We start from the raw sequence: 16916 nt of genomic DNA on the forward strand, positions 1-16916 counted from the left end.
AGGGCTGGGGGAGCTGTGGAGGGGGAGTGAAGAGCATGAGCAGGGCTAGGGGGTTGTGGGGGGGAAGGTAGAGTGAGGGGCTTTTCATTTTAATAATGGATTTTGGAGTTTTTAGGATCCCTGGTTATAAGCAACTTACTGAACTGCTGGACTCTAGCAAGGACTAACTTAATCATTGATTAACTCAACGTAAGTATTTATAGATGTACTCGGCATAGATTGTGAACCATATGGGAATCACTCTGCTCCCATCACGCACTCAAACGACCAAAAGCAGACACATATCTTGCAACAAATAATCCAACCAGCTCAGCCTCTGGCTGTTCTCCTCTGCTCCACCCCTCCCTACCCAGTTATTCCCAGTCACGAAGAGTGAAGGTCCATTTGCTAGATGGAGATGTCATGCTAGCTGAGCCTAGACAACTTCTCTCCACAATCAATGTGGGACAGCTCTGTTTGGAATTTATATGACATTCCACTTAATTGCCATTGCAGGGAGATACCTTAGGCTTAAGAAAACAAGACGTGCCATATCAAACAGAAACATTCATCCACAGTCTTGGCTCTCACAGTGGGAACCAGAGTGAGGAAAGGATTAGCTCCCACAAAAAGAAGCAATATAAACGTGACGCTTGCCTTATGATAGGCAGGGAGGACATGTGAATCAGCTTCCTTTCTCCTGAAATGACTACCAACTGCCTGTTACCTTATTCTTGATCTTATCTTCAGCCTGGGACTGCGGACACTTTTCCCCAGACATGACGCAATTTCTCAGATGTTATCTGCACCTGAATGCATGTACCATAAAGCTGGACTTTCCACTCAAACATTTCTGAGAAAATGGCATTGTTCTGTGTTGTGCACTTGGAGATGTGTATGTTTTGTGCGCACATGAACGATGACTTAGTTTTATCCAAATTCCTTCATATGACAGAATAAGTCTTAATTCAATAACCAATGGGTCAAATGTAACCTGGAAAGATGCACTGGTTAGGAGAGGCAAAGAGAAAGTTTCAGTAAAAACCAAAAAAAAAAGAAAGAGATAAAGAGAGCAAAAGAGTGAGTGAGCAAGAGAGAGGGAGAGAGAGGTGTCTGTCTAATACTATTCATTGTGCGAGTCAGTGGTTCTCAACCTTTTTAGATTCAAGAAACCACTCATTAGATTCAAGGTACCCCTTGGAAAATACCAGTTTTTAGCTTTCAGTCATTTTTTGACTACAAAAATTAGGGGTGCACCGATAGAGGTTTTTGGGGCCGATACCAATAGCCAATATTTAAGGAGGCTTATCAGCCAATACTGATCTGATTTCCAATACAGCTGCCTCCAGCCTGGCAGATCAATGCCCCCTGCAGTGAGGGAGGGAGAAGGGGCAGGCGCTGCCTGGGGGGGCGGGGCATGCTGGGTGGAGGTGGCTACCATCGCTGCTTGCACCCTGGGAGGGCAAAGTGGGGAGAGAGGGGGGAGTATGCCCCCCGGATCTGCGTGGGGCAGGGCGTGCTGCAGCCAGGGCTGCACAGGGCTCTTCTTGTGGGCGCTGGGCTCAGAGAGGATGCCAGCAGCACTGGGAAGATGCTGCATCCACACCAAATTTTACAGCCACTCCGCTCCCAGTGGTGCTGCCACCAGCCACAACCCCAGCTTTTCCCGGCATGTGGGTGGATGCGAAGCATTAAGCCAGGGCTATGCCGGGCAGCTGGTGGCAGTGGCACTGGGACCGGATTAGCGGTGAAATAAGGGGTGGGTGCATGCACCCCCTCCCCATGCCCTCCCGGGGTGCAAGCAGTGGCAGAAGCTGCTGCCCCTGCCCCCTCCCTCACTGCAGGGGGCACTGAGTACCCCCCACGCCCCTTCCCTTTCCCCTGCCCTTCCATCACACTGGATTTACCAGCTGGAGGCAGCTCTCCACACTGCCGGCTGTGCTCCTCACTGCCCGAGTGCTGCGCTGTGGCTGCATGCAGCAGGGGCGTTTATCGCCCAAATTGTTGGTCCCATCGGGCTGATCTCTGATACAGCCAGTTTTCTTTTCAAATACCTCCCCTTATTTATTTCTTTGCTTCAGTCTATCTTTCCTAGATCTTATCCCTCATCTTCACGGGGTTTGTGGGGGACGTAGGTGTGTGGCAGAATGTGTGCGTATGTGGGGTGTGGGGGTGTATGTGGGTGGGTATGGGGTTTATGGGGGGCTGTAGGGTGTGCATTGGGGGCTGTGGGGTGTGCATGGGGGAGTGTTGGTGCATGTGTGTTTGCGGGGTGTGTGCGTGTAGCAGCTGTGTGTGGGGCTCCCCCTACAGGTGCACAGGTGCGTGTGGGGGGGGAGGGTGTGGGTATGTACAGTGTTTGTGGGGTGTCTGTGTGGGGGGAGGGGTGTCGCTGTGGTGTTTGAGGGTATATTTGGGTGTACACAGGAGCCCCTTGCACATGCTCCTTGAGCCGTTCAGTCCATGCTCCACAACAGCCCAGAGCCCATGCACCCTGCCACCGCCAACAGAGAATAGCCCCAGAATGCCCTGTGCCTGCACCGGACTCACTCCCATCAAAGCAGATCAGCTGGACTCCAGGCACAACCCTGACCCGGCACGCTCCCCACTGCCTGCCCGCGGTGCGTCCTGCCATCCCCTGGGCACGCAGCGGGGCTGGGGCGGCTCTGCAGCTGCACTGTCTTTCTAGGCAGCCCAGGTAGTGGCAGGGACTAAATGGCTGCTGCCACTGCCAGCCCGTGGTACTGCTGGGGACCTGTACAGCACAGCCCCGATCGCACATGCCCTGCGCCTGGCTCTAGGCTTGCCTGCTCAGGCTCAGCAGCGTGGCGTGGGACAGAATCTGTTGCTCAGCACAGGAGGAAAAGCAGTCCCTCTCCTTTGCCACTGCCAGAGCTTCCTGGTGTAGCCTCCTGGAATCCGGGCCATGCCAGGCTGCCCTGCATCTGCTCTGCACTGCTACCGCTGATCCGCTGGGCAGCCCAGAGGCAGTGGTGACACAGCATAGGCATAGGGCAGCCCTGTGTGGGCCTCAGGCAGCAACACCACGAAGCACCGGCAGTGGCTGCTTTTACCGCAAGCTGAGCAGGAGCTTTTGTCCTGCGCTGCTCCTGAGCCTGGGTGGGCAAGCCTGGAGCTTGTGCAGGGCGTGCAGTGTCAGGGCTGCGCATGCCACCTGGGCTGCCTAGAAAGGCAGTCCAGCTATGGAGCTGCCCCAGCCCCACTGCATGTCCAGGGAGCAGCAGGACATGCTACAGCTGGACGGTGCCCAGGCCAGGCAGGTACCCACCACAGGCCAGACAAAGACCTGCCACAGGCTAGATCTAGCCCACGGACCATAATTTGCCCACCCCTGGGCTACTGGAAGCAAAATGGAAGGAATTGCAATTAAAAACAAAAACTAACTTTCTTTTTAACCTACAGGGAAAGGTAAAGAACAGTCAAAAGAAACAATCAAACATTTGATCAAGCCAGTGAAGGCAGAAAGCTCATTTACACCAGCAGCAGCTTAGAGATGAGAATACTAAGCAAGAACTCGCCCTCAGATACAACTCTATACAAGGAGACAACAACCTGATCTGTTAATACAAAGGCCCAACCTATTCATTGGGCAGGACTAGGTTCCTACTGCTTCCCATCCTAGAGAAGTGCACCTAAGTTTGTGTTAAGAGCTGGACCCTTTCCTTAGTCTGTCCAGAGTGACCATTCCCTGTCCCTGGAACAGGTAACAAAGCTTAGATATTTCAAAAACATGAAGCCATAAAATTTATCTCAGCGGGAGGCCGAAGGTGGCTTGCGACTTAGACTCAGTCACTATCCTTTTGCCACTAGCGTCTGTGCCTTGAAGATGAGAAAGGACTTGATGAGAAACCCAGTTTGACATCTTAGTTTGAAAAAGGATTTCACACAGCGTATGTATAGGATTAGAGACAAGTTTTCTAAAAAGAGTGACTTCCCCAAAGGGAACAAAAGCATAAAGATCTACTCAGTCATTGGGTTTCTGCTGATTCATTGGAATAATTAAAGTTATTTGGACATCAATTAGTATTACTTTTGCAACAGTTACTGTTTTCAAATGGCAACAGCAAGTGGTTGCCCACCCACCAATGCTGGAAAGTTGCCATACTTTCAATTGTTTCCACAGGCATTACCACTCTTGCCATATGACTGTTTGAAGCATTTTACAACCAGGCTCTTCGCAGATTGTAATGTATTTCTAGGGTTGCTTGCAGTGGCAAGATACTAAGATTTTTTTTCCATCCTCTCCCTTCCCTGCAGTGGGCAGCACTCTCAAAAAGTTGTGCTAAATTGGGAAACAGGATTTTTCCCCCCACACAAACATTCCAACGGGCTCTGCACCTAAAACGCAGGATTAAACATATCTTTTTCTTTGTACAGCTATGGAATTTGTGGCTTCTGATTTCTGATGGGGTGTGATGGAAACATTTCAGAGCGATTACGGGTTAAACACTGGAGGTCCTCGAGAGAGCTACATCCCCCCGGCAAACCAGATTCATAGCTGTATGAGAGCTTCTGAATGTGTAAAACAGCTGCTGCATTTCCAATATGTGACTGTCAGTATCTAATTTATTGCTTTATGAAGACCTCTGGGACATGTGGGGGATGGAAAGTGCAATTAAAATTCCAGGTTTTTTATTTACCTTAATGACAGTGCTTTATTTTAGCAGCTGCTGGGATGTGTTATAAGTAACTGCCCATGGATACGGATGAATCCGTGCTCACAGTTGCCTATCAGAGTTTCTGTTCGCTTGTGTGATGCATAAACGTCCATACAATTTGTTTTGCAATTTGGCGACAGAGGGGAGTACAAGGTAGCTCTGAGCAGCAAACATTTCCCTGATTAGTTCGAGCCGTTCTTCACCAATAGGGTGCATATTGTCACAACTGGAACGGGTGGGGAGAAGTGACATAAAACAAAGTGGCAAATTCTAGGGCCACACAATAGGGATGCAGTGCAGTTCTGATGAGTCAGCTTGTCCTTAGCTGCCCGTCTTGAGCTAAGACGGCGTCTTTTGCTGAGGTTAAATGAAACGCACCCTATTCCAAGAAGAGGGTTCCAAATATCTCCTTGGGAAAGAGCAAGCCACAGAGAGAGCGACATAAAAGTTTGTCAGCGAAATCCTAGGATCTTTCAAATTTGGAGAGAGAACACAGGTCAGCATTTGTGTTTCCTGTTAACAAGAAGCACCAATTTCAGGTAGGTTTTGAATCTATTCAATGGACTCCGCTATTCAGAGCAAAGTGGAAATTCCATCAGTTTACAACAGGCAACGCTACAGGATGAAAGACTCTCTCTCCTGTTCGAAATGCAGCCTTTGTGGGGAAACACACAGAGCACAAAGGGGTAGACTATCAGCTCTCACCCATCAAAGCCTCTGCTTTCTCAGAAATGTAGCTTTCTTTACTGCACATCGCCAGCACTAGGAAAACAAAGGGGTGAGAGCAGCTGTCAAGCTGAAACTCTAAAAGGCACCTAAGGGGGTGAGGACCCCAACTTCCTTTCAGTTTAATAGTGCCTAATTGGTGGCCAACTCCAATAAAAGTCTCTGGAAAATTAACCTAAATCTCTGCTACAGTCAACAGGGAGGACGACTCCACACGTATAGTTCTCATTACGATATAGAACAGAAAATACCTATGGACCGCCAAGCCCATCCACCTGGAAATGACTAATCCTCCAATTAACATGCCAAACACCTCTGACAGCACATTTAATTCACTGATCACCTAGTGCTTTATGAAGTCAAGTCAGCCTAATCCCCTTCTACCAAATGCAGGAATCAAAGCACACATTATGCAGGCTGCTTTTCTGAGGCAACACAGTGAACCAGAACCCAGGTCTCCTGACTCCGAGTGCAATGAGGTGTCTGCTCACTAGAGCAATCGTTCTCCTTGGTTCACCACTGCTTCGCGCCCCCCCTCCCCCAGCTTTAAATGTTTCAAGGGATGGAACAATGAGGCAAATGTTCACGGAGCGAGTCCGAATTTTTTCCAGTGTCCTCCAGTATTGCAATAGAGTACAATAGTTCCAGCTAACTGCGAGGCCTCCCGTGAGTTTCAGCCCAACTCTGCAAGTCTGTGGGGAGGGGAAAAAATGGGGCGTGTGGTCCCATCTTTCTCGACTCCTTGGCAAATTTGTTATCACTGCCAGCACGGAACAATTTCTGCCCTCCCAGCTGGACTGTTTCAGGCCCTGCTCAAGCTCGCAAAGGAATGGGGAAATCTCCTTGCACTTGTACCTTCCCTACTCAGAAAGCAAATGCAGGGTCACTTGGCCTAGCCTTGGTGTAGAAAATCATGCACCACAGAGATATCAGCAGCAACGGCAGTTCAGCGAACCCTGCCTCTCTATTCATGTCGCGTCCTCGGCTGTAATACCGGTGCATACCTGAAATCCATGTTTCCCTCTCCACCACGTGGTCAACTCCTTTGGAGGCATGTCAATAACAGACACAATGTCTCCCACCTAGAAAATAAAATAGCCACCCATTAACATGGTTACAGAGAAAGCACTGCTAGACTGAACACACGTTCTTCTGCTTTGTGTGCAGTCCAACAGCCACATGAGTAACTGCACAAACAAGTGCCCCGAGGCATCATGCCTTGTATAAGCTACCAGTGGAGTAAGAGACTTAATGCACTGTAAAACCTCCAGGATGCACCTTTTAATGTATTCATAAGGAGAAGGTGTTTAAAAGGAGCCACAGGGAACAGAAATGTTCTGATTAAACTGTGCAGTACGTGTTGCGGAAATAAAGCACAAATCCTCTTGGGAAATGTCCTCTAGAAGCTGAATTCATGTTTGCCTTGTGCACCGTGTATGCCTGCCTCTCTCTCTGCTCCCTCCCTGTCGTGCCCAGGAACAGAAGAAATGTATGTGGTGCTCCTGAACTGACAGGTGCATGTTCCCCTGAATTAGGAGGCTAACGCAGCAGTGAAGCTGCAGGATGTCACGAGAGCAGGCTAGGAAGACAGCAATATCAAACCTGACAGAGTGGCCTAGAAAGATTAGTGAAGCTTTGCATTTTCCTCTAAGACTACTTCACTTGCAAAAATGGTATGGCCGGAGGTTTTTGTGGAAGCAGGTATGTGTGTACATGCACGTGCAGATTTTGCCAACTGTGAAGCAGAACGGTAATACCGTTCTTCTGATCTGACACAATATTGTGCTAAGTACTATAATAATTTACAACAGCAATAACCAGCTTTTCTACAGCGCTTTTCATCAGTAGATTTCAGAGCTGTGCAAAAGAGAGATCATCACCAGGATTTCAGAGACCAGGAAACCGAAGCACACCACTCCTTGTGATTAGGAAAGCAGAAATCAGCCAGATCTCCTGAGTATTCGGTCTAAGAGGATGGTTGTAGAGATAGCTTCTGCACAGTGTTTGGGACACAGCAAGGGGAGGATGGAATAGTGGTTAGGACACAGCAGAAAGGGCATGGACACATACATAACTGTAGCAGTTTCAAAAGAGCAACAGCTGTTACGTTGTAATTGCTACCAAAAGACAAGACAGGAGTGATACAACTATGGCAAAACAGCTCCAATTTTAACCCTAGATGAAGCAGTGAACGTTGGAGCACTTTTGCTACATTTGTACCATTTCCCAATTGTACCTATATATTAAAATGTAACAGCTGCAGCCCTTTTGAATCATTCCCTTCCTGAAATGGCTCCAGAGGTACTGATGTCCATATGCAGAGATAGTGGAGACCTATAATTTTATACCAAAACCGTATCAACTCTGTGAATTCATTCAAGCAGTAATCTCCATGCTGTGGTTGCCCTGTCTGTAAAACCTATGTAAGGCTAGTAACAACACCTTACTTAGCTTGTTGCAAAAGTAAACCAATGGTTTGCACAGAGCTTTGTGATAGCTTACGGAATACTCCATTAGTGCAAACTATTTTATTGTTATTATTAGTGTTGGGATACTCCCAAATAGCTTGTGCCCCACACTGTACATAATGTAACTTGAAAGGTGGCACACAGTCTATTTACTTATGTCTTTCTGATTAACTCAGTGCACGTTTCCAATAATTGCTTCAACTCGGAATCTGGACAAAACCTCCAGAGCACCAAACTATCTGTATTATTTGCCCGTTGTTAAAACTGTGATGGTAGAAACCCCCAGAGGCAGTGACTGCATGTTCCTAAATATTTGCGTGCAATGCTTTGCAAGCCCCATAAACAGTAACAGTGTATGCACGCTGCACAGGACGGCTTAATAGCCCAGAGGGACCAGAACCAGAACCACATTTCAACAGAGCCCAAGACCAGATTTTCAAGTGCAGAATATCCAGCATTGGTGATACTCGAGGCCAAATTTTCAGTTCACAGCCCTGCATACACGATGAGCTGAGCTGCTTTGAAATGATGGCCCCTTCTTTTGGTGGGGGTGCATATGAGAGGTGCATACTTCTCATGCTATATGAGAGGTGCATGCTTTTGCAACTGTGGCTCTAAGTCAGCGCTTCCCAAACATTTCCTCAGCATGACCCATTTATGACCCCCTTTCCTCAGCATGACACCTCACTCCCAACTCGCAGGCCCTCATCCCCTCCAGATGCCCCTCACTCCCAACCCACAGACCCCTGGCCCTGCTGGTGCCCTTCACTCCCAATCCACATACTCCCTACACTCTCCCCAGGTGCACACAGGGGCCCACAGCCCCTTGCCCCTCCACCCCTGCAGCGCCTGCAGGTCGCGACTCAGTTTGGGAACTACTGCTCTAAGTGGAAGACTGTTCTCTGAGTAATATTCCTCACTCCAATTAAACATGCACACATGCCCACATACACATGCATACCCAGAAGGTTCTTCTAAAATTATCTCTAGACAATTTTTAAGGTGGTGCAGAATGAGCTATTCAGAAGCTAAGCTAAAACACTAAACAGCATCTATTTCACCTAAAGATCCTACTGCCAGGTTTGGCGATGGTTTTGGGTAGAGTGCCAAAAACACCCACAACCTCGACTTGTAAGATGTTGGCGTGACAGGTGGACAGTGGATGACCCGCAAGGTGTGCCATCCTTGTTGTGGCAGTGCAACCCCATCCTCTTCCACGCCTTCAACCCCATGCTCCGGCACCCATGTCAGGGGTTGCCAACCCCTGGTCTACTGCCTAGCAAATTTGTGTTTTACAGATAACTCAACTCCTTTACCCTACTTTGTGCAAGTAAGTTGACTGAATCAGAATTTTAGGCTACATTTCACATTAGAGCCTCAAAGTGCACAAATGTATTTTCACACACTTGCGCACGCGGGTTACTTCTTTTATGTCAACTATGAGGAATGCAAGTTCTTCTAATTATTTACCTCAAAGGACAGTTCATCTGCTGCTTGAGCAATGTATCTCTTAATAACATGGGCAGCAGCGATGGCAGGAACGTTAATGGACGATTCTTCATGGACTAGGAGATGATTCCCCTTGTTGTCAATCTGAAAGAGAGAAAATGGTGGACTGTGAAAAAGCTGAAGATGTGTGCTTATTTTACTGGCTGGCGCTCATGCATGGCAGAGATTTCAAGCTGATTCACAAAGACAGCACAGCTTGGGCTCCCCCTGAAGAGAACAGCATGGAGGAACAATGTAGGACAGAGCATACGTAGAACCGAAGAGGAAGAAGAGTTAATAAAGAACATTTCAGAAGGTCAAATCTCCTTTCCATCCATGTGGCAGACAATGAGAATGGTCCCTTTCTGCATCCCTTTACATCATTTTAACATGGGGATGCAAGTTAACACCTCCTGTTCTCACAGAATTATCCTGATTTTCTTTATATACTTAAACACAGTTATGCAACTACAAAAATGACTGACAAGGAGCGCATCACTCAGGGGAGGACTGGTATGGATAGGAAGGGAACATGATTTTTAAATTCCAGTGAGAAATGACGGCTCTGCTGGCTCTTTCCCCCTTGCCTGGCTTCCCTGTTTGGTTTTAAAATTCTGATCAGTTCGCCTCTCTAAAGCACTAGGTAAGAGATAATTTTGTAAGATTCTCACTTAATCCAGAAATGTCGTTCGGAAGAAGTTACATTTGATTGCAGCTATTTCACTAGCATGTGCAATGGCTTTGCTGTAACCTTTACTTTCACTGTGCTTCTGTAAATTCTCCACTATCATTTGCCTCTCAAAATTCCTGTTCAGTTCTCTTTTCGGGCCCAAAATTTTCCATGTCTCAATCCAAAGGGTTTTTCTTGTTTTGGTAAATTAGAGGAGAATGCACTGACCCAAATGATAAGCATTTAAAAAATAGCTACAGAAGAAAGCTAGCAAATTTCTCAAAGGTTTTGTGGTCTAATTACTGTCTTACAAAGGATAGAAGGAGCCCTTACATCAGTAGGCAATAGGAAGACTCTCATGCATCTCTACCCGGCCAGATTAGGGTTGGCATTGTTGACTAAGAAACACAGGTGGTCTTGAGCACTTACTCCCACCATGCTTTCCTTCACCCTCTGTCCAATAAGGTCTATTGTTTGAGCTGGAGGAAGACCATTAACGGATAAATCAGTGCTACAGCTGCAATCCATTAGATGTAAACAGTGCCACCGAAAGCACAGCACAGGCTCTGTTGAGCCACTTAACAGTGATGGCAAACAGGCACAATATTTGCTGTTTCTCTGCAGATGCCATTACAAATAAAGTACGAGAAAGATATCAACAACTTTCAGAAGGCTTGCTACATTAGCAATATCTAGCTGCTGATAGGGAATGCAGGAACAGATGTGTGCATCTCCCTCTGAATGTGACTTGTCTTATCCTGTTCCTGCATCCTATTTTACCAAGTAGCACATTGCCCATTGTATCACTTGCAATCAAAAATGAAGGATGACAAAAATTCAAATGGGAGAGCGGAAAAAAAACCTTCACAAAGTAGGTTTTGATTCTCTCCTACTGGGTACAGCTGCATAGGTAGCAAATGTTACCAATGGCGCAAATTTGGACATAAAATTATTTAACAACTTCCATAGAGAAGGAGACTCAGGAAATGAAAAGCAGTCCATAGATTACACAGTACCTCCATCCATGTGAGAGCAGGCCCACAGTTGATCTTGTTGCCTGCAATGGCCGAGAGCCGTGACAGATAAGCCATCAGCATCTGGGTGACCAGCTGAGGAAGAAAAAGAAGAAAGAGCATGAGCATGTATCTTCTGTTTTAGACCATACCAGAGACCTTTTAGCTGTGCATGAGGTTAATGCATGAGGAATATAGGGGCATTCTGCATCAATTCCATTTTTTTCCTGGACAAAGTTGGATTCTGTTGTTTGAAGGAGGAGAGAAAATCGGTGGAAATGTTGTTACAGGAATTACCCTTTCCGCAACAAACATTTGTCTTTTAAGGAACATGGGTCCTGTCTCTTGCCAATATCCAAGTACCTTAAATGATGAAGGCCTTAAATGTTAAAGTCCTTTCACCGTGAATTTCATATTCAGACAGATTATTTCAATTATGACAATCAAACACATCTGAGAATCATTTAGTAAAACATAACAGAGGCTGCCATTTCCACACAGTTGTAAACACTTTGGAATGTGGCAAGTCAGATCAGTCACTTCGTGAAACATCCATTTTTCTCAAACAACAAAAGACGAGTTTAAAAATATCCTTCTGAGCGCCCTGTTTGCAGTGGTAAAACCACTTTCACAAAAGGAAAGTGAGTTCGGACACTGATTCTAAGTTGCGGTGATAGTAATGTGAAATATCAGTGCAGGTTAGAGCCTGCAGGAGCAAAAAATGCTGTTCTCCCAAGCATCTGTTCTAGTTTGTTTAATCTAAAATAAAAACAAATCCAAAAGCTGCAGGATACCACACAGCTGCAAAACCACATTCCAAGGAGCAGCAGTGACATTTAGTTTCATCGCATCGCGTATGCATCTGGATCCCCTACATTCAACCCTATACAAAGGACAGTAGGTGCGCTAGGAAAACAATGCTTAGGCCTGTGTGAAGCAGCTAGTATTCACTGCGGATTCAGCTGATTTGGGGGACAGTGAATCGATTCGGTGATTTGAATCACTGTCCCGATTGACCCGGCTGAATCTGATTCAGAGACTTGGTTGCTGCCGAATCTCCAAATCGCCGCATCACGCAGGCCCAGTCCCCGCCAGCTCTCCCAGCCTGGCAATGGCTGCCCCACCCCCCCTAGCTCCTGGCACTTGGATTAAAAAAAAGCCCCGACTCAGCAGGTGCTGCCAGGTGGGGTGGCAGGGGCGATCCCTGCTGCCCCCCACTGTCCCATGCAGCATGGGTGGTTCTGCACAAGCTGCCCAACCCCCACCCCACTCCCTGAGCCCCCCCATCCCTAGGTTGCTCCACCCACCCTAGCTCTGGCCCTTTAAGAAAAGAAATAACCAAAAAAACCCGTGCTTGCAGGTTCCTACCTGGCTGGGTGTGATCCCTGCTGCCCCATGGTGCATGGGGGGCTCTTCCATGAGCCCCCCAAAGCCCCAAGGCTGCTGCAGGAGCTGGTGAGCCCGGAGTTTTTTGTTTTTTTAAAGGGCCAGAGCTGGGGTTGGCCGGGCAGCCATAGGGGGTGGAGGGTGGACTGGGGGAGCGGAGGTCAGGTTGGGCGGCTCGTGGCAAATCCCCCCATGCATCATGGGACAGTGGGCCCCACCCCTCACCCAGCAGCACCTGGTGAGTGGGGGCTTTTTTTTTTTATTTTTTGGGGGGGGGCTGGGGGAGTGGGCAGAGAATGGGGGCTGGCAGGGGTCCCCCCATGGTCCCCTTCCCCACCACCCCCTTCCCTGCCTCCTACTTACCAGCTCGGAGTTGGCTCCAGCGCCCAGCTGCAGCCACCAGGGACTGCCCAAATCATCAAAGCTCTCTCAATCTTTGGAAAAGATTGAGAGAGCTTTGAATCTATTTGGACCTTTTTATTGGTCCCCGATTCGCTTTGGATTTGGAGATTCGGCCACCAAATCGGGCCGAACCTCCTCCAAATCAAATCAGCACCTGAAGCGTTGCACAGCCCTAACTATGCTCCAAAATGCAGATCTCAAAAAACTTCTTACAATGAAGCCAAAGTCAATGCTCCATTAGAATCAACAGAACTGCAATTTAGCTTGGTCCTGTATCATCTTCAAGATGAAAGTCCTTGATGTTGGAAGCTGAGCCCTCTGGGTATCCAAGACCATGTGGAGTTTTAGTGAAGTTGCTAGGGCTCTGGGGGAAAGGAGGCATCTAATTCGCGTGGACAGGTGCCCTCATGCCAAGACTAGATCCTGTGGCTGTTTCTCAGAGCAAACTCCACCTGACTCCAGTTTGAACCGTCAAAGGTATAGTTTTGATAGTCTGATATTTTAGAGAAAGGCACATAATGCAACACAACTCAAGTAGATTCCACAGTATTTTATGACAGTTCAGTTTGCAACAGATGCAGTATAACCTACTCTCCTCGCCCGCTCGCTATCCCACAGCAGCCCTTCAATGCTACGAGCTACTTCAAAAACGGCACAAATTCCACTGCTAGCAATGACTGTCAAAAATAATGAGCCTCCACAGGCCAGCAGAGCCAATGCTGCAGGATGAGATTGCCACAAAATTAACCCTGGAGCATGTAATCCTACCGCTCTTTTAATTCCTCCGTGTCCTTGTTAAATTTAGGAGATTAATATATTTTCAGTCACACATCTTGTAGGCAGGTGACCACTGACCTCCAGGCACAATGAGTCAGGATTTTTTGACACCCATGCTACTGCAGTGAGGGACATGTGTGCGACCACCGGACCCACTGGGAAGTGACCTGTTGAATGAAGCCACGGGTATTGTCCATCATGGTAATGCATGCTCCTCCCACAGACGCAGTGAGTTTTAACAGAGGACGCTTTGTTACGTTCTCTCTCTCGGTTCAAATAGCCTTCTGCAATTACACATTATGTTACTTTCCCCTTACAGTCTTCTGAAGTGATGCAGGAAAGATGCACCTGCTTTGTCCAAACAGATTATCTGGGATATAATAAAGCCTTCAAATTATAAATAAGCCAGGAAGTTTGAAATAAAGCAAGAGGAATGTTACTGCTTTCATAAGCAGCCAAACTGAAAGTATTCTTTTAACCATCCAGATTTCAGGTACAGGCAGTTCAACAAGTAATGAAAAATATCTTTACACACTGACACATAAGGACCTTGTCTTTTTAAATACGTTTTCTGAAGCTCCTTTTAAGAACGCGTGAACAAACACTAGCTCTAACACGCATTTAAATGTATAATTAAGCTCACTTGAACACAAATGCTTTATTTTTTTGTTTCTTTTCTTCCCCTTTTTTCTTTACAAATTTTGGAACTATTTTAAGCATATACATTTTATGCTTACGCTTACAATTTTCTCTCCTTTAAATTACTCTAGTCCTTTAAACCACAGAGCATTCAGAGAGAGCTGTCATTGTTCAAGCCCAGTCAGCAAATATCCACGTCACTGAAAATGTTTCCAGTGATACAATAAAATTTGGATCTACATAGCTGACAGTACAGCATGGATTTTCCTGTTTCTCTGATTTCTCAACAACCATTTTGTATTTAGCAGTGCTGCAGTTTCTACTGATTTGCTCAGCACTTTCCTTTGAGCCCTTCAAGTTAAGGGTAGGAGGAATATGCAGCTTCTATTACTCCTAATCAACTCCCAAAGTCTAATTCAGAGTCTATAAAAACTCTGCTTTTTAATGCTGTGAAAAACCTTCTGAGCATTTGCAGGTAGTTCTGAGTCTGATCACTACTTTAGCTGCTGACAGTGTTTGCATTTTACCTCTGGACTGTCCTTCAGGGCATCGGAGCGGGGTAGCTCTGAGAGCTGGGAGAAGCGCCGGTCATAAATACACAGGTGGAGATGTTTGTCGAGTACTCTGAAATCTTCATAACTCCGCTTTACAATCCAGCTTCTGCCCTGCAGAGGGAGAGAGAAAAGCACCACGTCTTCATATATTCACCACCAACTCAGACCACTCTGATGAGCAGTGTAAAATGACAATCCTACCAGAAGCAATTCATCCTTTGCTGCCAATCTTCCCTTACGAAACACTTGAGTGTAAATACTGGAAGCCCAGTTCTTATTTTTATTTTTAACTTTAGCTTGTAAACAGTTTAAAATGCAATGATTCAACCTCATCTCTGGCACTAGTCCCTCAGATTTAATAAAGTTACATGGGGATTTGATCTGACCCACTAATTCTAAAAGATGATGCATGTAAAAGCCCATTTGTTCTGCCTCTCCTACAAGGGTTTCACACCTTGCTCACCCGCAGAGTACCTCTGCATCCATGTAAATTAAAATAAGTTGTTGGAAGCTGTAGAGCTTAGCCCTAGGGGCTTCAAATGGGACTTTACGTGGACACAAAGCACAACTAGCAGGTCTGGAGTCCGTATCATTGGTAGCAGACATTCAAGAGGAAGGTCATCAGTGGAAGATAACTTGACATTCACTGAGGAACTGCTCCTGCGTATATCATTTTCCCAATTTAAAATATGGGCAAAATACATTTCATGCTGTTGCTGCCTTGGGAGAGACAGAAGCAAAATCTTACCCTAGCAACAAAGTGCAATTTATTTTTGTGAAGCTTTTTAATACACAGACACCATGTTCCAATTGCTTCCCAGCCTATTATAATCAATAAAAACTGTTGCGCTAATACAGCAGTTTACAGTTTCAAAACACTTTATGAACAGTAATTAATCCTTTCAGCTCCCCTCTGAGGGAGGCAAGATGATGATACCTCTGCTTTACAGAGAAGGAAACTAAAGCAGGGACTAAGGGCCTCCACAAAACATCTCCATCTTCCCTTTCCAAGCCAAGATGCTTTTTCAGCCTGCCTTTCCTAACAAAGAGTGGCATGAGCATTTTTTTTTTTTTTAATCCCACCAACACAGAGCACTCTACACCCAGCGGGGAGAAAATGAGACAATGAATCAAGCACGACACGTTAGTCATGTTGCTTAATATGCAACCGACAGGGGCTCCCATGCTGAGCGCCTGAACAGAACAGCACCATAGAGATGGGGAGTGAATTTGCTCCGTATCACATACAGCAATGTTACTGCAGAGCCAGGGATCAAAATTCAAGAAATGACATGCAACGGCCAATACACACAACTGCGATACGTGGTATGGCAGGCGAAGCGGAACACGAGAGCCAGTGGCAACCACAACACTAAAACCTGTCACCTTGGTGTGTTTTCAAATGTTCTAGGAGGCACATTTGTAGGTCTGCTAGAGTCTGCTGTCCAAGCTCTGGCCGATGGGTCTAATATAGCCCACGATGGTCTGGACTCCACACCGTGGCTTCCTAACCCCTGGCACAAAGGGGCAGTCTGCAGACACTGCTGGTCCCATCACACAATGCTCTGCTAAGATCCAAGCAATTGCTTGCTCAGGCCAAGCCAAGCTACAAAGCTGCCGGCCGAGATCTTCATACCCAGCAGCTCTCTATTAAAAATTGAGCTGGCCAAAACAAAATGGAAAGTGGATAAAAATACAAGCTACCTACCACATTTGTGCACAGTTCTCCACAGTTTCTCGCAGAAATAAATCAAATTTTTTCTATTTATGGTTGCGCTCTATGTCAGGAGTGACATAAGAAGCTCTTATTTCCTCAAAGAGCCTGTTTGATTATTAAGATATCTTTTTGCACACTATTGTGCAAGCTTAGGATGATGCCCATTCTTCAATGTGGGAATTTGCTTAATTTTTCCAGCAACTTAATTTGCTATTTTTAGCTGCTAAATCCAAATGTTATTTACCAAAGAGGTGCCAGCTATCACTTTGGGGTCAGTTAATACACAAAGTTTCCACAGAAGCTGTAAATTCAGCTCTGTAATCTCCTCTACAGCATATTTTCTAATTCATAGATAGATAGATACATAGATAGATAGACAGATCTATATACACACACACACACACACACACACACACAC

At 46.4% G+C, this 16916-nt stretch overlaps 1 protein-coding gene across 3 annotated transcripts in view; it reads right to left on the bottom strand.

Moving 5' to 3' along the window:
- ARHGAP32 (Rho GTPase activating protein 32) overlaps positions 1-16916 on the bottom strand; it is a 464420-nt gene that overhangs the window by 101917 nt on the left and 345587 nt on the right. For all 3 annotated transcript variants that reach the window (XM_019546989.1, XM_019546988.1, XM_019546987.1), the window contains 4 exons: positions 14755-14892; positions 11027-11119; positions 9323-9445; positions 6389-6466 (listed from right to left, as the gene is read on the bottom strand). In XM_019546989.1, coding sequence (XP_019402534.1) covers positions 6389-6466; positions 9323-9445; positions 11027-11119; positions 14755-14892 — 432 coding nt within the window. The remainder of the gene's footprint in view (positions 1-6388; positions 6467-9322; positions 9446-11026; positions 11120-14754; positions 14893-16916) is intronic.

Source organism: Crocodylus porosus, unplaced genomic scaffold, assembly GCF_001723895.1.
Source record: "Crocodylus porosus isolate Cpor-Errol unplaced genomic scaffold, CroPor_comp1, whole genome shotgun sequence".
NCBI classification, from domain to species: Eukaryota; Metazoa; Chordata; order Crocodylia; family Crocodylidae; genus Crocodylus; species Crocodylus porosus.